This window comes from Doryrhamphus excisus, linkage group LG23 (genome assembly GCF_037039965.1).
Source record: "Doryrhamphus excisus strain RoL-2023G ecotype Guam linkage group LG23, RoL_Dexc_Guam_v1.1, whole genome shotgun sequence".
NCBI classification, from domain to species: domain Eukaryota; kingdom Metazoa; phylum Chordata; class Actinopteri; order Syngnathiformes; family Syngnathidae; genus Doryrhamphus; species Doryrhamphus excisus.
In genome coordinates this window covers 5874968-5900036 of record NC_136379.1, presented here as the reverse complement: position 1 = coordinate 5900036, position 25069 = coordinate 5874968, and the positions used below count along the sequence as shown (strand labels likewise).

Here is a 25069-nt window from a genome sequence, read left to right as displayed (position 1 = left end):
TTTACACTCGTTTTATGGTAATAGTGTCATTTTATTTTGAAATTGCATACATTGGAATACATCACATATTAAAATCCACAATTCAGACACTGCATGTTTCACATTAATCACTAATATATTTATTATTTATGTACTTCCTATATAACATAAGCAAATGATACGGCAATGTTATAATGTGCAGTTTAGATTTTTAATCACTGTAGATAAATTATATAGCATTTATAATAAATAATAATAAATATATATTGCTTAGGGCTGCATGGTTAGCGCGCAGAGTTCAATTCCACCCTAGGCAAACTTTGGAACACATTTACAGCAACACACATGAGCACAAGCACAATATTTTCTTATTATGTCTACTGTTACTTGGGGTAAAAGTGAATATAGGGGTGCTATTTCATGTCTGGAGGTCTCTAATAATGTAAAAAAAAACATATTTAGAATGTCATAAATAGGTTTTTATGTTTTGACTAGGGCTGCACAGTGGTCATGTGGTTAGCGTGCAGACCTCAAAGCTAGGTTCAATTCCACCCTCGGCCATCTCTGTGTGGAGTTTGCATGTTCTCCCCGTGCATGCGTGGGTTTTCTCCGGGTACTCCGGTTTCCTCCCACATTCCAAAAACATGCTAGGTTAAGTAGCGACTCCAAATTGTCCATAGGTATGAATGTGAGTGTGAATGGTTGTTTGTCTATATGTGCCCTGTGATTGGCTGGCCACCAGTCCAGGGTGTACCCTGCCTCTCGCCCGAAGACAGCTGGGATAGGCTCCAGCAAAATGAATATATTACGTAATATAGTAGACATAATAAGAGAAAATAAGACAATTAACTCATGTTAGCATTGGTCAAGTCCCTTGTTATTGTTCCTTTTTTTAACTTCCTGTCATGGCTCATCAACATAACATTATTGACACCTAGTATCAATAATCATCACAGCGCTTTTTGAAATACTACAAAAATGGCATTTATCTATATTATTTCTGACACGATTAGCGTTTATCACAACCAGGAATTTGATGACGAGTGAGAAGATTAGATTTGTTTTCAGCCTAATCGCCTATAAAATATATTTCCTACTTCCCGGCAGTCAGGAGTGAAGCCGGTGTATCGCTAACATCCATCACAGGACATTACAACCCAGAGATGAGCTTTTATTTTATTAAGTAAAGCTGCACCGGGCTAATCCGGTGGTGTCATGCCTATAAAGTGCATAGCAGTGCACTGCCAGTGAACTTAACCTGAGCCAGAAGGCACCTTCAGGAAGAACTTCCAGTGTTTGGGACTTTTTCTGCTTAACTTTGGGTCTTAACGTATGCCAGTGCTTCCGGCAGCAGAGTTTTTGGGTCAAATGGAGGTCAGGAAAAGCCCACGACTCGAGCGCTCCCTGGGGGAGTTCGCTGAGGTTCAATAAGGCCTCAGGCTGGTGTGATCTGGTTTGGGTTCATTTTCACGCAGAAGAATCAGAATCCAATTAAAGCAAACTGAATTAAATAGATAGAACACCGAGTTAGCATGGCAAAACCAAAAAAAAAGAGTTCAATAGAGATAACATGTGAATGCTGGAAGAGATAAAATTGAATTTATGTTATGGAAAACATAGAAACTTGTTGGCTTGCATGTCCAAAATCCCCTGAATGTCTGGCATGATAGAGCGAAAATATGATCTCCTCCTATTTTGTGTGGAAGTGGTAAGTTTTTGGCGTCTTTGTCCATCTTACCCACTCTGTTTTAAATCGTTTCTTGAGTTTGGAGTACAGTAAATAATTTGGAGGCTCGCTAGTTTGCTAATGTTAAAGGCCATGGCTGTCTCTTGTGTTCCTGCAATGATCCTGTAGTCTGTGCAATAATAATGTGATATAAAGATGGATATAGGGGTGTTATTTCATGTCTACAGGGCTCTAATGATGGTAAAAATTGTATTAAGAAAGTCATAAAAATGTCTTTAAAAATATTACATTTATTAATATTGAATCCGGGATGCACGGTCGTGTGGTTAGCGCGCAGACCTCACAGTTAGGAGACCTGGGTTCAATTCCACCCTCGGCCAACTCTGTGTGGAGTTTGCATGTTCTCCCCGTGCATGCGTGGGTTTCCTCCCACATTCCAAAAACATGCTAGGTTAATTAGCGACTCCAAATTGTCCATAGGTATGAATGTGAGTGTGAATGGTTGTTTGTCTATATGTGCCCTGTGATTGGCTGGCCACCAGTCCAGGGTGTACCCTGAACACCCTGGGTAGAAAAAAGCAGTAGAAAATGAATGAATGAATGAATGATGAATATTGAATCCTACTCTGCAGAATTCACTTATCACAGTCTGGAACCAATAAACAGTGATAAATGAGGGATTACTATAAACCAAAAAAACACACTAAGATTGGTAAACAGCTAAAAAGAAGATGCCCTGACGCTGCATTACAGCTGTTGTTTCATTTTAAACAGCTTAATGCTAATGCTAGCTAAGAGATGCAGCTTACACATTCGGACTTCCCAAGCTAGTATTGTTGCTAGCGCTCTTCCTGTGGAGCTTAGCGGCGTACAAATCCACCCTCTCGCTGTTCTTCTTTTTGTCCTCCAAATGTCACCCTGATGTCAAGCGACGTCGCAAGAGGAGAGGCCGACGCGCACGCCGGCACCGCCGCCTCAATGGGACGGACAAGCGTGCAAAGCTAGCCGGGCGGACGCGCCGCCATTCATTGGCGCTCTTTCACTTTTGCGCCTGTCTGCGTGCCCCCTCCACCGGCGGGGATTAGCATAGTAATGTGCCGTGTAGCATCACACTGGCGCTAATCAATTACAGGCGGTCACGCGGCGTCTACGGACGTTTACACTCGACTGCTGTTTGTTCATCGTGTCCGACAGCATTTCATCTTCACTTTGCTTAAAAAAAAACACTTCCACCTCTAAAAAAAAAGCAGAATGACTTTGAAGGCTGGGAAGTGCAGGAATGTGATGCCGGAGCGTACAATCCTATTTGTAGCGCTACATTTAGCAACCTGCCGTGTCTTGCTGTCTGTAGTCATAGTACACCAGCCGTAGTACTAATACACAAATAATACCGCTCTGTTTTGATTGACACCATCAGACAAGTTTGAACTGATTTCACCCGGGAAAGTATGGATTCTTGTTTGGTGTTTTGTTCATGAAATATTCAAGATTTGTGTGGATTTATTTATGTGCGGAACACAGGCCGCATTTTTATGTTCGTATACAACAACTGTAATTTTTATCCCAACATGGGACACAGTTGGAATCTGATTTTTTCATTCATTCGTTTTCTACCGCTTTTCCTCACGAGGGTCGCGGGGGGTGCTGGAGCCTATCCCAGCTGTCTTCGGGCGAGAGGCGGGGTACATATACACACTGGTGGGCCAGCCAATCACAGGGCACATATAGACAAACAACCATTCACACTCACATTCATACATATGGACAATGTTTTGGAATGTGGGAGGAAACCGGAGTACCCGGAGAAAACCCATGCATGCACGGGGAGAACATGCAAACTCCACACAGAGATGGCCGAGGGTGGAATTGAACCCTGGTCTCCCAGCTGATTTATGACATGTTTATTTCAAAGTGATTTTTTTTTGCGCAAGAGGTGATGATGTAACTCCACAATGGAAAACAGCATAAAAAACGGCCACAAGGTGGCAGAGATGGCAGCCTGCATCTCTCCCATAGCAATACATGCTCGGCAGGAACCAGGAAGTGAAAAGCCATTTCGCTTTGTGTTGCGTGAAGGAGGTTACACAGAGAAATTTTAATGCATGTGCATCCTAAATAGTTCATGGTGGTATATTTGTGAAAAATATTCAAATTTTCCAGCAAATTTTGTATATTTTTTGCCTTTGTTTTGCTTTTTTTCAACCAAAAAAATGGCTAAATGAACTAAAATACAAGACATTCAGATGATGTAGTATTCTACAATGGTCACTAGGTGTCAGTAATGTCACTGTAATGCACTTGACTTGATCATTGGTTTTAACTGCAGATTTCAATGCCTTCACAACAAACACAATAAACCCTAACACAGGCTACTGTTGCGGCCAAGCCAAAACTCAACTCTGAACCCCGGAAGTCACTTCCTGTCCGTACCACCGGAACACATTTACAGCAACACTCAGAAGCATGAGTCTTATTTATGTCTTATTTTGCTTTATTATGTGTGTTATATTGGCTAATATGAGTATAAACGTGACTATCGGGTGTTATTTCATGTCTTGAGAAGGACGTAAACAGTTTTTCTTTGTTTTTAAGGATGAAAATATCCCATTTATAAATATTTTGCGGAAATTCACTTATCACAGTTAGGTTTGAAACCAGTTAACTGCAATAAATGAGTGAATTTTGAGAACTTGATGATATTAAGTAATATGAGTATAAACGTGACTATCGGGTGTTATTTCATGTCTTGAGAAGGACGTAAACAGTTTTTCTATGTTTTTAAGGATGAAAATATCCCATTTATAAGTACTTTGCGGAAATTCACTTATCACAGTTAGGTTTGAAACCAGTTAACTGCAATAAATGAGTGAATTTTTACAACTTGATGATATTAAGTAATATGAGTATAAACGTGACTATCAGGTGTTATTTCATGTCTTGAGAAGGACGAAAACAGTTTTTCTATGTTTTTAATGAAAATATCCCATTTATAAATATTTTGCGGAAATTCACTTATCACAGTTAGGTTTGAAACCAGTTAACTGCAATAAATGAGTGAATTTTGACGACTTGATGATATTAAGTAATATGAGCATAAACGTGACTATCGGGTGTTATTTCATGTCTTGAGAAGGACGTAAACAGTTTTTCTATGTTTTTAAGGATGAACATATCATACTTATAAATACTTTGCGGAAATTCACTTATCACTGTTAGGTTTGAAACCAGTTAACTGCAATAAATGAGTGAATTTTTACAACTTGATGATATTAAGTAATATGAGTAGAAACGTGACTATCAGGTGTTATTTCATGTCTTGAGAAGGACGTAAACAGTTTTTCTATGTTTTTAAGGATGAACATATCATACTTATAAATACTTTGCGGAAATTCACTTATCACAGTTAGGTTTGAAACCAGTTAACTGCAATAAATGAGTGAATTTTTACAACTTGATGATATTAAGTAATATGAGTATAAACGTGACTATCGGGTGTTATTTCATGTCTTGAAAAGGATGTAAACAGTTTTTCTATGTTTTTAAGGATGAAAATATGCCATTTATAAATACGGAAATTCACTTATCACTGTTAGGTTTGAAACCAGTTAACTGCAATAAATACATTTTGACAACTCGATGATATTAATGTGTTTATATGTACAAACCACTGTATGTGTTTGTCTGCACATAATCACCTGATGATTCTGCTTCTCAATGTCACAGCATGTGTTGGAATTCCTGCTGGCAGCACTCATGCCGCCCCAGACTGCTTGTTTCTGCTCGCTTCTCACTTGTGCTGCCAGCTTTTTAGGCAATAATAGCTGTGTGTTGACTCATTCTATAGCCGTGCACGCCGACTACTCAAAGTACACCCAAGTTTACTTTCCGTAGTATAGCACACACACACACAAACGTCTCAGCCAGGCGCATCCGAGTGCATCCACTTACACTTCCCTGCCCACATAGCGACTTTATTTGCGTGCGACTCCCACATAATACAGTTTGCGACCCCAATTCAAAGCCTTTCCTGACTCGATGACGTCTCAACTTCTCCGCCCCGCTTCCTTCTCATCAGGAGCATTGTCATTCCGAGAGTGACACATGCTAACCTTTAAATGGAATCCCCGTCTGTGCCAGACAGCTTGCCAGACGGTCGGAAAATGTGACATTTGTTCTCTCCGTGGAGCATTGATCACACGAGGTAACAACGGGAGGAGGGCTCCTCCTTATCCAAATATGGCGGGCAGGTTGCTTAAAGGTTTAGTATGCACCCTACTTTCTCAATAAAAAAAGACAATTACAGCAGATAAACGTCTTAAACAGCCCAAAAAGCTTCCACTATGTCTGTTTGAAAGTGTCACCATGTGGATTTTTAGTCCTTAGCAGCCCGGATTTAGATTACGCACCTAATTAGCCGCTCTAAAGCTTCTTGAGTGCAGATTCTTGTCGGATTAAAATGGGGGAAAAAAAGCCTTTAGAAAACTTACAGAGAGACTTCACAGCTGCTGCACAAATAATTGATGAGCAAATAGCGCTTTATCAGTTTGTTGGTGGATATAAATTAGCAGTTGCCAAGGAAACCATCTCTTCTTCCTCCTCCTCTTCCTCCTCCCTCCGGCGGGCTTCTATATAACGACATAAAGAAAAAACCCAATAGTGAAAAAAATACAAAAAAAAAACACAGTCTCAGACAGAAAATAGGGCAGTTTTTTTTTTTGGTGTGTGAAACAAAAAGCTTTATTTCGCAATGCTGACCATATTTAAGGAGAATATTTTTTTCTGCATCAGTCAACTTTTTCTTGGAGAAAGTTTGCACATGGAAGCAGGCACTATTCCTGCTAACCTTGTTGTTAAACGGAACAACGGTTTCTTTATATATAGATCAACTTTCACCTCAGGTGTGATTGTGTTTGAGTGTGAAGCCATTGTTTTTTTGTTTTTGTTTTTTTTTTATGTGTTAACCCTTTTTAAAGGTGTTGCGAAGTACACTACAGGGATGTTTTATAGACGAGAAAAATTATAATTTAATTTTAATTTAATTCAAACTTTAAAATTAATTCCATCGATCCAAGAGATGCTGATCCAGCTTTATTATTATTTTATTTCATTTCATTGTATTTTTTACCTACCTAATACAGAAAGCCAGTATTGTTTTTTTTAATGTTTTCATTATTTCAGCTTTTAGTCGTTTCCAGTACAAGCATTATTGATTTTAAATGATACCCACCAAAGAAAATCAATAGAAATGTGCCTGGTCTCCGCTCTCCTATTACTTTTATATATCGAAATAACAAATACAAGCAATGTGCTTAATGGAAATCATGTCACATGTCAAAATAAGTCCACTCAACATGTATTACTCATAATTGTATTATGTTTATATCATATTATATCATTATTATATTGAGATAGGAATGTAAATAGTCACTACTCGTTTATTCTGGACACCCAAAAATAAAAAATTAAGGTGGAAAAATACATTTTATAGTGAATAATGCAGAAAACTGTAAAACAGTAGTAGTTGTGTTATATTGCAACATACTTTATATCATATTTATTTCATATCATATACAGGAGTGAACCCATACTGCTATAAAAGCTGTACACTGACTACTCTAAAGTATATCAGAGTTTCCTTTGTGTAGTATTGTTGCATAAGAAAATATACTATGATAAAAATGTTTGCTGAAATACCTTTTTATTGAATATTTGTATCGGTTTATTGGTACTTCAGTGTTATTTCTATTGCAGTGTTATATTAGAGTCGCAATCGCTGACTTTAGTATTATCGTATACAAAGCAGTAGTGATACTAGTAGCTGCCAAAATAATTGAAAGCTCCTCTCAGTGTAATTCCGTCCAGTTCCGTCCAGCGTATGAAGTTAATTTAATAGCTGCACATTATCCAAACTGAACCCAATCAGGCAGAATTCCCAGTGATGTATGGGGTCGTGCGGGCTGGTAAAAAGTGCTCCTTAATGAAGCCCTCGCTGAGTGTACAGTACACTTCCTTCCATGCCGGAGGAGCATTTACAGTGCATGGTCAGTGGCTCCAATTTCCTCAACTGTCCTCTCGGAGCCCGGCAGGCACGGGGGTATTAATCTGTAAGTCGTGGCAAGAGTGGCAACAAGCCCTAATTCATTTACTTAAGAGCTTTTCACATGGGGTTTAAAAGTTAATAGGACGATCACTCCGTAATGCCTTTGATTAAAGCCTCTTAATTACCCCAGGTATAATGGGCTATTAGCCAAGGCCTGGTTGTAAAAGGTCAAGTGAGCAACTGGGAGTCGATTGTTTTTATGATGTATTTTTTTGTGCACGCCACCCTGCTGCGCGTGTTAGGACCGTTATTACGCTCAATCTGCCTTATGGCGCACCGACCGCTGCGATAGTTTGCGTTTTGTCCTTATTAAAAGCATCACTCATTCAAAGTGTTTTTTTTTTCTAAGCCCCCATTTTCTTTTTTTTTTTGGCAGGCACTTCCTCTTTAAGACGGGCACAGGATCCACACCCTTCTTTGGGGCGGCGGCCCCCGGCTACACTATGGCGACCGGGACGGTTTACTCGACCCCGGCACGGCCCTTGCCCCGCAGCAGCTTGTCCAGGGGGGCTTTCAAGTTTAAGAAGTCGCCCAAGCACTGCTCGTGGAAGTGTACCGCCTTGATCGCAGTGGGCGTCGCCGTCGTGCTGTCCATCATTCTCTGCTACTGCATCGGTAAGGAAGTGTTTGAACTACAAAACTACAATTTTGCCCATCAGACACGATTATTTTGTGAAATATGAGCACACATATTTCCCTTTTGTGTTAATTCCAATGATAGAAAAACAGTTAGCGTGAGGGAGCTAACAATGCATGTCATGGGACACACCTATTTGGACCTCCAATAATGTTTTATGGTTTCATATACATACCATATCATGTTATATTATATATTATTATATTGAGATAGGAATGTAAATAGTCACTACATTTATTCTGGACACCCAAAAATATTAAATGAAAGTGAAAAATACATTTGATAGTGACTAATTACAGTTTTACATGCAGAAAACTGTAAAACAGTAGTAGTTGTGTTGTCTTGCAACATACTTCATATCATATTTATTTCATATCATATACAGGAGTGAACCCGTACTGCTACTTTACAGTACTTTTATATATCGAAATAACAAATACAAGCAATGTGCTTAATGGAAATCATGTCACATGTCAAAATAAGTCCACTCAACATGTATTACTCATAATTGTATTATGTTTATATCATATTATATCATTATTATATTGAGATAGGAATGTAAATAGTCACTACTCATTTATTCTGGACAGCCAAAAATATTAAATTAAGGTGAAAAATACATTTTATAGTGAATAATTACAGTTTTACATGCAGAAAACTGTAAAACAGTAGTAGTTGTGTTGTATTGCAACATACTTTATATCATATTTAGTTCATATCATATACAGGAGTGAACCCATACTGCTATAAACGCCGTACGCTGACTACTTTAAAGTATATCAGAGTTTCCTTTGTGTAGTATTGTTGCATAAGAAAATATACTATGATAAAAATATTGCTGAAATACCTTTTGTGATGTTTTTACTGAATATTTGTATGGGTTTATTGGTACTTCAGTGTTATATTAGAGTTGGAATCACTGACTTTAGTATTATTGTATACAAAGCAGTAGTGGTACCAGTACCAGTATTAACACACAATGTGACCAACAGTTACATTCATGATAATATGTAATACCTACAGTATTTAGCCGTATTTTTATAATTTTAAACATTACCAGAAGTTCTTTCCTGAATGCATTGATTTCACAAAGCCCATTAAAAGCAACTAAGGCCACTTGTGTCAACAACAGCGCCATAGAGAAGCGCTTGTCTGTTTGCAACTACTAATCATGGCAGACTCTGTGAGAGCCGCCGAGGGCTACTTGTGGACAAATGAGGATCCAGAACCTTATCTTTTTGAGCTTGAAATATACGGAGGATGAGCTGCAGCTCGCAAGAAGAGAGGGTGAAACTTTGCAGCACATTGGGGGCAAGTCATTACTCCGGCATGACTTGGTGTAAATGTGGAGATTCCCAAGCCATGCCGACAGAAATGGAGTGGGGCATTATGTTGCCATCGATGGAATGGCTTGGCGTGTATGGCGTGATTGCATCATAATAAACGAAGGATTGTTAGCGCTAACAAACCCTGCAGTGATAGAAACATTTGTCTACCATAAACTGAATTAATGTGTAAATGGAGTGTTGTTGGTGCTTTAGTAGTTTTTTCAGAAGGCTTTTAGCACCGTCTTTTTATCTGTTTTTATATCTTTAGAACACACAGAAAAGAGTTGTTCATGCCTCGCATAAGGATTTTGGATGATTGGCAATTGTCAAACAGCGGCAGGAGCAGTATGCTTTAACAAGGATACAAAAACGCTACAGCCGAATGGCGACATGACAAGAAACAGTCAGAGGAGTGAACACGTGTGAATCATTTAATAATTTCTTGTGTCCAACCGAATCAATTGATCATTAAAACTTACCCGTATAGTGTATAAAAGGTATGTGAGGAGTTTTACAGTCTTAAAACACATATATCGTATTTTCCGGACTATAAGTTGCACTTTTTTCATAGGTTGGCTGTTCCTGCGACTTCTAAATGAAAAAACTGTTTATGTTACATAAACACTGGACACCTTTTCTGTTCATGTTTATTTTTCTTGTAGCTGAATGATGTAATGTCAAGTAGTTTGTAATATAAATTACCCGCAAAAAATGCGACTTATACTCCAGTGCGACTTATGTATGTTTTTTTTTCAACCTAATTATGCATTTTTGGCCTTGTGCGACTTATACTCCGGAAAAAATACGGTAATAATTGTAAACAAATAAAGTTGGCTACTTAGCGGATTTCACTTATTGGGAACTATTCTATTTTGGGAACCTATCCCCGCGATAAACAAGGGAACACTGTACAGTTAATAAAGAAATGTGACTATATGTCTACTTCCAGAGTATAGCCTGGACTGGTCGCCAGCCAATCGCAATTTCTAAGAATTGTCGCAGGCTCAATTCCCGATAAAGTCCTTGAGCCAGGATACGATTACGCCAACCGCTCTTACTGCTGTTAATGAGCTGTTTTCTCTCTTTTTTTATGCTCGCCAACATATGTCCCGATCACCGCATGATGAGACAACACAGTGAAATGACTCTCTGAGTAGCTGGGAGGTGAAATGCTCTATACGCTGTAAATGCGGGCAGCACATTTAGCATTTAATTACCATTAAAAGGCTCGGGCCTGTCGGTGCCGAGTCTGCATGTTCTTCCTCCCACGGTGCAAACATGCAGACTGTAAATTGCCCATGAACGTTAGTAATGTGATCTTTATTCTCTCGCTCTCCCACTCAATGCAAACTCACACTGAGCTATACGGGCAGTATCACTTATTTTAACAATGATAATATATGTATTATTGTTGTGCAGTCCTTTTTATCCCCTATGGGAAATGTCTACTTATTCAATCCCGTCTAAAGTCAAAGTGAGGAGGCTGTGCATTATTATTAACATTTTTAAAAATATGATATGATATGGTTTATTTGTTTCAGGAATGCATTAAGGTTACATTTGCACCCATCAACATGTCTGACAAGGAGTCAAAAGAAGTGGAGCTTATTTTTAAATCCCAACCCTTCTCCATATTTATTACTTATAACAAATAGTCCACCTTATATAATTAACATTTAAATATATTTACTTTCATTTTGTCATTTACATTTTAAAAGGTGTTAAAAAAATATATGAAAGAGGAGTTTAAAGATATGACACCCATATAGGTTGTGCTATATGGAAGGAATACATTTAAAAAGGTGAGAAATAAGGATAATAATGAGATAAAACAGCAATAATATATACTACATAATAAATACTGTACAAAATACAAATATTGGCATAACAATGTAATTACAGCAATTATGTCTTAGTTGTCAGTAATAAATGAAATATGTTTGGACTTGGCAAGGCACTGTTAGATTACATTACATTACATTACATTACATTAGATTCCATTCCATACCATTCCATTCCATTCCATTCCATTACATGACATTAGATACAGTACATATTTAATTTAATTTAATTTAATTTAATTTAATTTAATTTAATTTAATTTAATTTAATTTAATTTAATTTAATTTAATTTAATTTAATTTTATTTTATTTTATTTTATTTTATTTTATTTTATTTTATTTTATTTTATTTTATTTTATTTTATTTTATTTTATTTTATTATTGCCAATTGCTGTTGTTGCAAATGGGATGCTTTCAATCTAGTGCAGTAAAAATGGGGACTGTGCCCTTGAGCAAGGCACTCACCTCCAAATTGCCCCTGAAATTTACGCCCTGAAACTGCACAAGTTGCATATGCATGAATGATCCACTGCTGTGTGATAGAAATGATTGTAGAAATTAAATATACATCCCTTGGCGTGAACTTTAACTAACTCTCACCTCCGGTTGTCCTTCCAACGACAAGCTTTGCCAGCTTCCTGGCTGCCAGATGAACGAGTCGTCTGTTCTCCTCTTGATAGTTTGTCACTGTCACCGAGCCACCTGAGATGGTCTCGTCCCTATGCCTGTTTTGGCAGGAGGCGGGGGTTGGGAGGGGGTGCGGGATCTGAGAAACCAAAGCCCATCATAAAAGGTCAGCTGGAAGGTCTTTCATTCACAGCGTGAGTGTCTTCCCGCTCACGACGGAGAATGTTAATGACTTAAGATTATAATTACCATGCAGAAATTAGCGTATTTATAGGGGGGGAAAAAAAAACGACAAGAATCCGGAGAAAATGAAGCGTAAGACGGGCATGAATGCTGAATGGCGCTGGTTGTGGTGGGATACGCAGCACCAGCTGTCAGCCGCCTGCACCGACAGCAGCCGCCGTGTGACAGACGCGCCTCCTTCCTTTCAGTCTTAGCGAGAGAAAACATGACTCCATTATCCCCCGGTGGCATTAGACAATCTTTAGACGTGTCATTCTGTGAAATGGAACACCATAGACAGCCTCCCTCCAGAGACCGGGCCCTGGCGTCGTTCTTAATCTATATATGTACGGTCTCTGTGTGCCATTTTTGGGAGGAAATTGCACACACGCGCATGTCTTGATATGACTCAACGGTATCTGTCTCACTTAGGCTTTGTTCAGACACACCAGCAAGATGTTCTGCTGAGAGGCAGACACCTCTCCTACTCAACATACACCATTCTTATCACAAACTGTGGATGAGAATTCCACAAAATATTCCTTTTCCATGGAATTTGTATTCTTTATTTCCTAAACCTGTTTACAACCTACTAAATATGTTTTTTTTTTACATTATTAGAGCCCTCTGGACATGAAGTAGCACCCCTATAGTCGCCGTTACACTCCTATTACCCAATATAGTAGACATACACAATAAGAGAAAATAAATAACAATAAATAAATAACAAAAATAAGATTTGTGCTCGGGTGTGTCGAGGACAGGAAGCAAAATTTAGCTTGGGGTGGGTTACGGCCACAACAATATCGGATGAGAATTCCAGAAAATATTCCTTTTCCATGGAATTTGTATTCCTTATTTCCTAAACCTGTTTACAACCTGCTAAATATGTTTTTTTGTACATGATTAGAGTCCTCTGGACATGAAGTAGCACCCCTATAGTCGCCATTACACTTCTATTACACAATATAGTAGACATACACAATAAGAGAAAATAAATAACAATAAATAAATAACAAAAATTTTGCTTGGGGTGGGTTACGGCCGCAACATTATCGGATGAGAATTCCAGAAAATATTCCTTTTCCATGGAATTTGTATTCCTTATTTCCTAAACCTGTTTACAACCTGCTAAATATGTTTTTTTGTACATGATTAGAGTCCTCTGGACATGAAGTAGCACCCCTATAGTCACCATTACACTCATATTACCCAATATAGTAGACATACACAATAAGAGAAAATAAATAACAATAAATAAATAACAAAAATAAGATTTGTGCTCGGGTGTGTCGAGGACAGGAAGCAAAATTTAGCTTGGGGTGGGTTACGGCCACAACAATATCGGATGAGAATTCCAGAAAATATTCCTTTTCCATGGAATTTGTATTCCTCATTTCCTAAACCTGTTTACAACCTGCTAAATATGTTTTTTTGTACATGATTAGAGTCCTCTGGACATGAAGTAGCACCCCTATAGTCGCCATTACACTTCTATTACACAATATAGTAGACATACACAATAAGAGAAAATAAATAACAATAAATAAATAACAAAAATTTTGCTTGGAGTGGGTTACGGCCGCAACATTATCGGATGAGAATTCCAGAAAATATTCCTTTTCCATGGAATTTGTATTCCTCATTTCCTAAACCTGTTTACAACCTGCTAAATATGTTTTTTTGTACATGATTAGAGTCCTCTGGACATGAAGTAGCACCCCTATAGTCGCCATTACACTTCTATTACACAATATAGTAGACATACACAATAAGAGGATGAGAATTCCAGAAAATATTCCTTTTCCATGGAATTTGTATTCCTCATTTCCTAAACCTCTTTACAACCTGCTAAATATGTTTTTTTGTACATGATTAGAGTCCTCTGGACATGAAGTAGCACCCCTATAGTCGCCATTACACTTCTATTACACAATATAGTAGACATACACAATAAGAGAAAATAAATAACAATAAATAAATAACAAAAATTTTGCTTGGAGTGGGTTACGGCCGCAACATTATCGGATGAGAATTCCAGAAAATATTCCTTTTCCATGGAATTTGTATTCCTCATTTCCTAAACCTGTTTACAACCTGCTAAATATGTTTTTTTGTACATGATTAGAGTCCTCTGGACATGAAGTAGCACCCCTATAGTCACCATTACACTTCTATTACACAATATAGTAGACATACACAATAAGAGAAAATAAATAACAATAAATAAATAACAAAAATAAGATTTGTGCTCTGGTGTGTTGAGGACAGGAAGCAAAATTTAGCTTGGGGTGGGTTACGGCCGCAACATTATTGGATGAGAATTCCAGAAAATATTCCTTTTCCATGGAATTTGTATTCCTTATTTCCTAAACCTGTTTACAACCTACCAAAAATGTTTTTTTTTACATTATTAGAGCCCTCTGGACATGTCACGCAACTTGGATTTTGATGACTTTCTCAACAATATCACCAAAAACCTGAAACTGGATGTTGATATCAGTGACTCAGGACTTGACTCAGACTTTAGTCTGATGACTTGAAAATATACCTGAGATTTTCAGTGAAAGTGTTGAGTAAAATGTGTACAGTCAGTAGTCTATCTATCTTGCAGCCGTACTCTTATTCACCAAATACAACTTGGATTTTGATGACTTTCGACTCAACAATATCACCAGAAACCTGAAACTGGATGTTGATATCAGTGACTCAGGACTTGACTCGGACTTTAGTCTGATGACTTGAAAATATACCTGAAATTTTCAATGAAAGTGTTGACTAAATTGTGTAGAGTCAGTAGTCTATCTATCTTGCAGCCGTACTCAGATTCACCTAATACAGAAATATTCAGTGCACTTGAACGCCTCATCAGCATCAAGATAAGAGACAAAAAAAAGAGTTGTATGGAATTCTCTGTGCATTGTATGAACAAATAAAGCACCCGCATGCACACATAATACAGATGATTAAAGCATTCCCTGGAGTGTTGGGACATCTCACCACACAAGATCTTGCAAGATTCAAACGAGATAAGATGTCTCATTTGGAGAAAAGCTGTATCAAATCTGTATGATAACACACCTCATACGTCGACAACAGTTGAAAATGTAGCATCATTGTCGCTAGTGGTTAGCGCGCAGACCTCACAGCTAGGAGACCAGGGTTCAATTCCACCCTCGGCCATCTCTGTGTGGAGTTTGCATGTTCTCCCCGTGCATGCGTGGGTTTTCCGGTTTCCTCCCACATTCCAAAAAACATGCTAGTTTAATTGGCGACTCCAAATTGTCCATAGGTATGAATGTTAGTGTGAATGGTTGTTTGTCTATATGTGCCCTGTGATTGGCTGGTGACCAGGGTGACAGCTGGAGTAGGCTCCAGCACCCCCCGCGACCCTCGTGAGGAATAGCGGTAGAAAATAAATGAATGAAGTGTTTCCAGTGTCATGCATTTATTTGGACATCAACAAATCGTAAGAATCCGCCAAAGGTCAGCTGAACAGCCGTGACGTAAACATACAAAGACAGGTAGACAAGAGAAAATCAGTGAGCTGTATTGTTGTCCCTCCATTTTGTCAAAATGTGACAGCTACACTTGTTGACACCAACTTTGATCACTTTCCACAAGATTGCTACCAAAAAATGGTATCTTGATATGGTTCACGTGTAGGTCGAGCGCTGGCTGACAAGCCGTTTAAACTAACACAAGGCGACTTCAAACGGGTCCAACAGGAAGCCATCTCCGCACCGCTCTAGTTTCCTATAAGATGGATTTTTTTTTATTTTTAACCGTGAGTGTCAAAGCTGACTGATCGCTCACCCTTACGATCTTGACCACAACTATAAAGCAGTCATTCCGTCTTTTATTCATCCAAGCTCTTCATCTTACACTTGGCATCTGTAAGCATCCAGTACTGTAGAGGAGCACCAATGTTGTACCGGTGAAATACGGCCTTGGGAGGGAGTGAATTTTATTGGTGAGTAGAGAGAGACTGCCTCCTATCTCGGGAGCTCATAAATGTGCCATATCTGTATCAGTGTTAACTGTGTCTCTATTGGATAACACTTTGTTACTTGTTGCCATTTATGAGCTAACATCATTAAATTAATATGCTTATGCACATTTTATTGAGCTTGGGCTTCCCTTTATGCTCAGTTTAACACACATTGCAGCCTGTGTGGACCTTTGTTGTTTGCGCCAAGCAGTTCTTTGCATTCTGATTTTTAAAGTCCAGTTCCAAGGGCTGAAAGTGGACCCCAGATGCAGAGAAGTGAGGCCGAAAAACATTTCATCGAACAAAGTACCACAAAACCAACAAAGCAGCGGTGCACAACTACTTGTTGTCAAAAAAAAGCTGAGTATACTACGATAAATAATACATAATGCATAAGGCTAAAAACAACAAATTACCTAAAAATGTCATCCAATACTTCTCTACAAGAGAGGAGAAATTTGAAACACATTTGAAACACTTCTATGCTAGGACTATGTTAAAAAGCCATAGCATTTCAGTATGTGGAATCAAACTATGGAATGGATTGAGTAAGACCCTCAAACAATGCACAACGATGAGCCAATTCAAGAAACAATACAAGCAGTTGATGTTTGCTAAATACAAGGATGAAGAGTCTTGAACCAGTCATGATGTGCTATACATATCACTATATTGACACTTACTATGGTACCCATTATGGCATTGGATGCTCATATCACCTAGTACTTCGGTACGGGACAAAAAATTTAAACATTAAAAAATAAAAAAAACAAAAACACGAGGTACGAGGTGCATTATTTAAAAAACAAAACAAAAAAAAAACCTTAAACTGTATTATGGAAAGCAGGAAGTGAACAAATGTAACAGTTACTGATTGTAAAAGTACCAGATGGAGGGGTAGGATTTAATAAGCTTTGCTTCTTCCTACTCCTTTTGGACATGTGGAACTGTGAACTGATTATGTGATGCATTCAATTGTAATCTGATGCATGTTCAAATGAAATAAAACCAATACATTCCATTTTAGAACGCAACAGTTTTCGTATTATTTCGTTTCTCACAAATATTTTCGGCATAGAAAATATGTTTATGACCTTCTAAATACTCGCTTAAGTACTCTTTCTAGCATTATTAGAGAACCAAGACATGAAATAACACCCCTATAGTCACTTTCACACTCTAATTACCATTACTATAAAAAGTTGAAAAGGTGGAAGAAGGCCAAGCGTTTAGCATGGAAGAAAGAACCAGCAACTCCCACATGTAAACAATTTAAGTACCCAGACAGCCAATCAGTAGCAGGAGCACTGAGTTGTCCCGCCTCCAGCCGGTCTATGAAAACAGAGACAACAAGAAAATGGGAAACATAACATTGATTCATTTTCTACTGCTTATCTCACGGGGGCCTCAGGTAAGCTGGAGCCTATCCCAGCTGCATTCGTACACCCTGGACTGGTGGCCAGCCAATCACAGGGCACATATAGACAAACAACCATTCACACTCACGTTCATACCTATGGACAATTTGGAGTCGCCAATGTGGGAGGAAACCGGAATACCCGGAGAAAACCCACGTATGCACGGGGAGAACATGCAAACTCTACACAGAGATGGCCGAGGGTGGAATCGAACTCGGGTCTCCTAGCTGTGTGGCCTGTGCGCTAATCACTCATCCGCCATGCAATCCGCGATGTCCTCATTGTGGTTTTACTATGTGGCCTTCCTCGATGGTCCCTTACGCTAATTTGTCATGCTATACCCTCTAAAGCTAACAGGGTGGTCCTGGCGTGTTGTGTTTGTGTTGGTTAAGCAGATGCAGTCCTCCACCACTTCCTGTGTCCTTCAACTGCGAGACGTTCACCTGCCAACTGTGGCTAAAATTAGAAAGAGTCTACTCTGAATTTATTTAGTCTGCATTACCAACCGAGGTGAATCCAGAGTGAAGCCTGGATGAATGACGTTTTTGTTACTCAGACAAGGCAAGCAAGCTGAGTGGACATTTTTCACGCCTGGCACAAATTGGCCTGACTGGAAGGATTTCAGTTGATGTTGGGATAATTCAGCAGTGCCAATCACGAGCGGATCTAACTGTGACGGAACAAAGAGAGTTTTGGAATATAAATTAAACGAGATCTCTTTGATAAGTATACCAGACTATAGAATATTAAAGCACATTACAGGTGGTCCTCGGTTACATAGGCCCATAAATTAATTAAAAACTTTATTTTGGTCGATAAACACAAGACCTCTTGTGACAAAATAATTACATTTCCACAGACCTTTGTGTCATGTGATTCAAGCTTGACGTCTCATGTGACCATCTCCAAGCTTTAAGGAGTTCCTCTCGGAAGTCAGAGTCTGCAGTATAAGTATAAGATAATGGAGTATGCAGTATAAAACAATCCTAACGTCCATAATTGTAAGGGTGGGTCTGGGCGCTGTTGGCACAAGTCGGGTCCAGATGGGCCTCATCTCTCGTTCCGGTATCATGAACAGTTATCACGATGATGGCAGCCTGCAGGACCATGACATCTAAATGTTTAGTTAGTCTCCTCTTCTCGGTTGCTTTGGCGCCGTAGTCTAAACCAGCTAATTGTTATCTAGTAAAAACCAGCAACAAATCTCATGTAAAGATGAGCTTTTGAGGCCAGCCCTGTGGACCCCCCCTTGAGCTTAAACTAACATGTAATGAAGGTACAAATTCAACCTTTCCCCAATTTACGGTCAGCGATGGTGTTCCGCGGGCGCGCTCTAACATAACAGATAAAAGGTCAGCTTCCTTAGCCCAGGAAAGGAGATTTTCACAGTGGCCCATAAATATTCATCAAGCCGGTCAAGGTTGCAAGAATAATTTATGGAAATGAAAGGATATTCACCTCAAAGGCATTTGTTGATTTTGTAAGTGGTGAATCACGTCCAGGTGGAGCAGAAGTGTCTGAAGGGTTCTGGTATTGCAACAATGATTAGTTCTGTTTACATGTCCTTGTATTGTAAATAAGAACATATTTGGATAACGTGTTTACCTGAAGGGGTTTTTGGAGTATCCATGTTTAGATGTTACGGAGCATTATGGACCAACAGGATGTTTTGGCCAGGCCTTAATCGCGTCCATGAAAACAGACACTTCCCTGATACATTTCAGAACAAAGGACTAGGGTGGGCTCCTTCCAAGTGCCGCCTCCAATGGAATTTGGGGACAGCTTGTTGGCAGTTTTTCATGGACAGAACAGGGATTGGAGTCCATTCCTGGTGGAATCAGGCATCTGCAACACAATCTGGTATCACTTTGGCCCCCAACAACTTTAAAGCAGCAAAATCAAAGATGGTAAGACCAGACGGCTAGATCTAGTGGTCTTGGAAAGACAATTTCTCAAAGAACTGAGACAGACAGAATGCAGGGATGGACCCAGAATGAGGAGTGTGGAGACCGTGGCACAAAACCGAAACAGATTGGTCAGACTGATGCACCGCCTATCAGGGCAGAGCCCCAGCAACTAGTGTCCAAGATCAGAAGAAAGTAGGGTATCAGACACCATGGACTGGTCGCCAATGGTTGTCACTTGGCATTGATTGGGAATCCAAGTCAGACTACCAATGGTCCAGATCAAGAAGCCTTTTGGACTTTGGTAAAATCAGACTAAGTTCATTGGATGACCAATCTACTGAGACAAGTTATCTTCCAGGACCTCTGATGATCCATCGATGACACACAAGCAACAAGAACGGAGATCTCTTGTGATCTCTTTGACAAATGAAGCCTGTCAGAAACATTAACGGTTCAGTCAGTGTTCATTTACTTCATTCCGCAGGTAAACGCAATGGATTGAGTGCAACCAATCATTCAAGTGCGATGTTCAGTTTGTCTTGTTGTGTCTCACTGGGATGCATTGCCTTCGTTTTTTACGCTGGACTTCTTCCTACTCCGTTCTGTGGAGGTCACAGTTTTATTTGTTGTGTTTAGAGCGACGGACTCAAGCTCAACTTATCCAAACACAAACGATAGTTGCCCTATTTTTATTCATTCATTCATTTTCTACCGCTTTTTCCTTCAAGAGGGTCGCAGGGGTGCTGGAGCCTATCCCAGCTGTCTTAGGGCGAGAGGCGGGGTACACCCTGGACTGGTGGCCAGCCAATCACAGGGCACATATAGACAAACAACCATTCACACTCACATTCATACCTATGGACAATTTGGAATCGCCAATTAGCCTAGCATTTTTTTTGGAATGTGGGAGGAAACCCGGAGAAAACCCACGCATGCACGGGGAGAACATGCAAACTCCAGGGTGGAATTGAACCCTGGTCTTCTAGCTGTGAGGTCTGCGCGCTAACCACTCGACTGCTGTGCCAACCGCCCTATTTTTAGCTACCTGTTATATGGTGTCATGTTTGTGTTGGTACAGTGATCGTAGTGCTGTGACCCCTTTCAGTGGGCCGCATTGTGGTTTGCAAGTAACCATTCCTTGTTTGATTCCAATGTTTTGGAAATGTGAGTCAGTGTGTTTGCTCCGACAATGAAAGTGTGTGTTGTTGTGTAGGAGCAGACTGTAAACATCAGGCATCTCATTTCTTAACAAAGTAGTGATTGATACACCGTCCATTCACTCGTCTGATGTGCCCTAAATTTGATATCCTACCCCCCTCTGCCCCCTCCCCCATGCAACCTCTCACTGCAGTCGATATCCATCTTCCAAGCCAACGAAGAAGGGAAAAAAAAGTTTTCCCGTTCATCAGATGGTCGGGAATCAAGATGCTTCCTCAACATCTCTCATCAGCCGTCTGCCTTTGAAGGAGATTGGTACTCTCACTGCCCCCCCCCCCCCCCCCCCATAACAAGAACACACTTTCGATTGCTCAGGGAGAATAAAGAAAGCTACATAAAAGCCAGACAATGTTTTGTTATGTAACACGACTTGCCTCCTTCCCCGCCGCCAGACTCCCCCTCAACCCCCACTGATGTAACTATTTCACTCATCTGCTTCACACTTGCTTAAAAAGTCCCCCCCCATGTCTTTCTGAAGACATGTTCTCTGCACATATAGCCGTCTCTCGCTATTTCACAGTTCGACACTGCTCCCTGACTCTAGCATGCTTTTTCAATAATTCATAAATGATCGCTGGTTCTTGGTTGGTTTATGGATGATTGGTGGTGTGACGTCAGCTACCTAGAGTGGACAGTTTTAGCTGATTGGAAGCAGTATCATTGTCGAACAGCAGTGTGGAGAGAGCAGGTATTGGCATGAGTTGTGGCCGACAGCAGCTCCTGTGTTATACACTGGTTACTAGTTATCAGTAACATTGATGAGACAGGTAGCTGACGATGCTATGTAATATCCCATGCCTAATATGTCATATATTATCTTATTATTTCAACCATATAGGGAAATAGGAGTGTGACAGTGACTATAGGGGTGTTAATTCATGTCTTGGTTGCTCTTATAATGCTAGACAGAGTATTTAAGCGAATATTTAGAAGGTCATGAACACGTTTTCTATGCTGAGGCAAAATTTTGTCAAAAATATTTGTGAGAAACAGAATGATACGAAAACTGTGGCGTTCTAAAATGGAATGGTAATGGTTTAATTTCATTTGAACATGCATCAGATTACAATTGAATGCATCACATAATCAGTTCACAGTTCCACATGTCCAAAAGGAGTAGGGAGAAGCAAAGCTTATTAAATCCTACCCCTCCATCTGGTACTTTTACAATCAGTAACTGTTATATTTGTTCACTTCCTGCTTTCCTAATATAGTTTAATTTTTTATTATTATTTTTGATTATTATTTTTTTTAATTTTTTGTCCCGTACTGAAGTACGGGTACTTTTCAATCAGTAGCTGTTACATTTGTTCACTTCCTGCTTTCCATAATAGAGTTTAATTTTGTTTTTGTTTTTTTATTTTTTGTCCCGTACCGAAGTAGGAGGTGATATGAGCATCCAATGACATAATGGGTACCATAGTAAGTGTCGATATAGTGATATATATAGCACATCATGACTGGTTCAAGACTCTTCATCCTTGTATTTAGTGGAGGGTTGATTGCAGTTATAAGATAATGTAGATCCAGCAGTGAGTAATGTTACGCAACAGTAAATTACACCAGTGACCCCGCCTTCATCTGGTGTAAACTCCACCCTCTTCAGGTGTTTAAATGTGTGTCACGGATGTCAGCTGGTGTCGCCGTGTGACGGTAAAAAGTTGGTAAACTTTCACTCCCTGATGCGTTCAAGACCTGCACTGTTGGCAGCTCCAGCTTTTAGCGCGTTGCCTTAACTTCTGGATCTGTTGATGCTGGTTCCAAGGCACAAGGCTGAACCGTGTTGTTGTCTGCATGCACCCCCCATGCGGCCCCCAGAGACCAGATCTGACTCTTTAGTTTGTATCTCGGTTACGGAAATTGGCTGGAAATGATCCGAAAATAGTTTTGGACCGTGGGAAGATTAGAGGGTACTAACATTAAAGCCTCCACAGGCATTGGTGTAATGCACACACAAAATAACCGCCAAACTGAGCTCCTTCTTGGTGCGAGGCACCAGCGCTAGCCACTAATCCACCATGCTGTCCAATGGCAGTTCCAAAAGTTGTGTTACCAAAAGGAATTATAAGGAGATTTGATGTTTTAATTGAATGGAATGGACGCCTCTAGAGCGCAGTCAAACTATTGCTGTGGTTATGGCCACAGAGCAAGCTGTTAATGTGCGGACCGCGTCATGTTAATGAACATGGCTCACTGAGGAAACGCGCTAAAGCAACAGGGTTCCTGCTCACATTGAGCGAAACGGTTGCTATCAATGCTGTGCACAGCCGTGTCGCTTCAAAACACACACAAACACACACACATGATTGTGAAATGAAATATTAGCTTTCAAAGAGTTGTTCAGTCTGCATCCGTGCGTGCTCCCCCACAGGTGCCATTTTTTTTGCTTATTTGTTTATCTGTTCCCACACGCCCACACACGCTTCTCTGTGTATTTCACAGCCATGCACCTTTTCGGCCTCAATTGGCAGCTCCAGGAGTTGGACAACCAGCCAGCGTTTGAAAACGGAGGAGTTGGGAAGGCAGGTCCCACGCAGTCGAGCGCCGTCACGGTGCTGGCTGCCGATGGTGAGGAAAGCTGTCTTAACTACTGCCTTACTTTATGTTTGATACCTTTTGTGCCTCATCCGTCTTCCTGCATGTATATTTGAAAGTCAATTATCATAATAATGATGCTCATGCACAATGGTAATATGTCTTTTTGCTACAAATGAGGCAGGATGTTAATAATTAATTTCTCATTATATTCCACATTAGGTGCACCCCTACAATGCACCCCAATATAAGAGCTTTATTACATAAAAAAAATAATTTATGAAGATTTGATGTGCATTTTCGGCGCTCGAAGTTGTCTAAACATTATTGCATGGTTATGTCATGCAAGTGTAAAAAGGAGTCAACCGCTGCAAATACGAAATATAAAAACAACTAAACAACTCTTTTTGCTCTTGTTTTTGTATGAGCTGACCCCAAAGATGGACGACTTTTTGTCTCTATTTTCTTTTTTTCTATTAAATCTGTCTGAAATTGATAAGTCAATTTCCACAAAGTAAGATTTAATATTAATAATTTGAATATTTGCCTATTTACAGTATAGAAACCCTTTGTATGACTTTCTAATTATGATTTCTTTACCATTATTAGAGCTCTGTAGACATGAAATAGCACCCCTATAGTCACTTTTACACTCCTATTATTAACACTTTGTTCATTTGCAATGCACAGGCCACAAAATCACTGCAGGGACACAAGAGACAGTCACATAGCATAAAATAACATAGCATGCTACAGAGCTAACTAGTTAGGCGCAAATTTATTTATTAGAAACTTAAGAAAGTAAGAAGCCAAAAAAAGTACCACTTCCACATGGAATTAATTCATTCATTTTCTACCGCTTTTCCTCACGAGGGCCATGTGGGCTGTTGGAGCCTATCCCAGCTGTCTTCGGGCGAGAGGCGGGGTACACCCTGGACTGGTGGCCAGCCAATCACAGGGCACATATAGACAAACAACCATTCACACTCACATTCATACCTATGGACAATTTGGAGTCGCTAATTAACCTAGCATGTTTTTGGAATGTGGGAGGAAACCGGAGTACTTGGAGAAAACCCACACATGCACGGGGAGAACATGCAAACTCTGGAATTGAACCCTGGTCTCCTAGCTGTGAGGTCTGTGCGCTAACCACATGACCGCCATGCAGCCCAGATTCAATATGAATACATTTTTATTTATTTTTAAAGACATTTTTATGACTTTCTTAATACAATTTTTACCATCATTAGAGTCCTGTAGACATGAAATAACACCCCTATATCCATCTATATATCACATTGTTATTGCACAGGCTAATTGAACCCTAGTCTCCTAGCTGTGAGGTCTGCACGCTAACCACTCGACCGCCGTGCAGCCCCCCACATGGAATTATTTTTTTTAAATAAAAAAAAACGAAAGTAAGAGTAATTGAATACTAAAATAGTTGTTGATTAATTGTACAATCAATTGATCATCGATTAATTATTGCGCACACAGTGGATTAACTAGTTCTTCAGTGGGATTTGTGAAATTGAGTTTTTAAATAATTTCTGGGAGTGTGTACATAACCACAA

General features: G+C 39.6%; 1 protein-coding gene and 1 long non-coding RNA gene across 4 annotated transcripts in view; one reads left to right on the top strand and one right to left on the bottom strand.

The window, feature by feature from the left end:
- LOC131107771 (teneurin-3) overlaps positions 1-25069 on the top strand; it is a 224286-nt gene that overhangs the window by 104274 nt on the left and 94943 nt on the right. For all 3 annotated transcript variants that reach the window (XM_058058074.2, XM_058058067.2, XM_058058100.2), the window contains 2 exons: positions 8143-8381; positions 23400-23525. In XM_058058074.2, the coding sequence (XP_057914057.2) occupies positions 8143-8381; positions 23400-23525 (365 nt within the window). The remainder of the gene's footprint in view (positions 1-8142; positions 8382-23399; positions 23526-25069) is intronic.
- LOC131107832 (uncharacterized) overlaps positions 5516-25069 on the bottom strand; it is a 204444-nt gene continuing 184890 nt past the window's right edge. Inside the window, exons 5-6 of the long non-coding RNA XR_009120347.2 lie at positions 12175-12340; positions 5516-6291 (exon numbers count right to left, since the gene is read on the bottom strand). This is a non-coding gene — a long non-coding RNA (uncharacterized LOC131107832). The remainder of the gene's footprint in view (positions 6292-12174; positions 12341-25069) is intronic.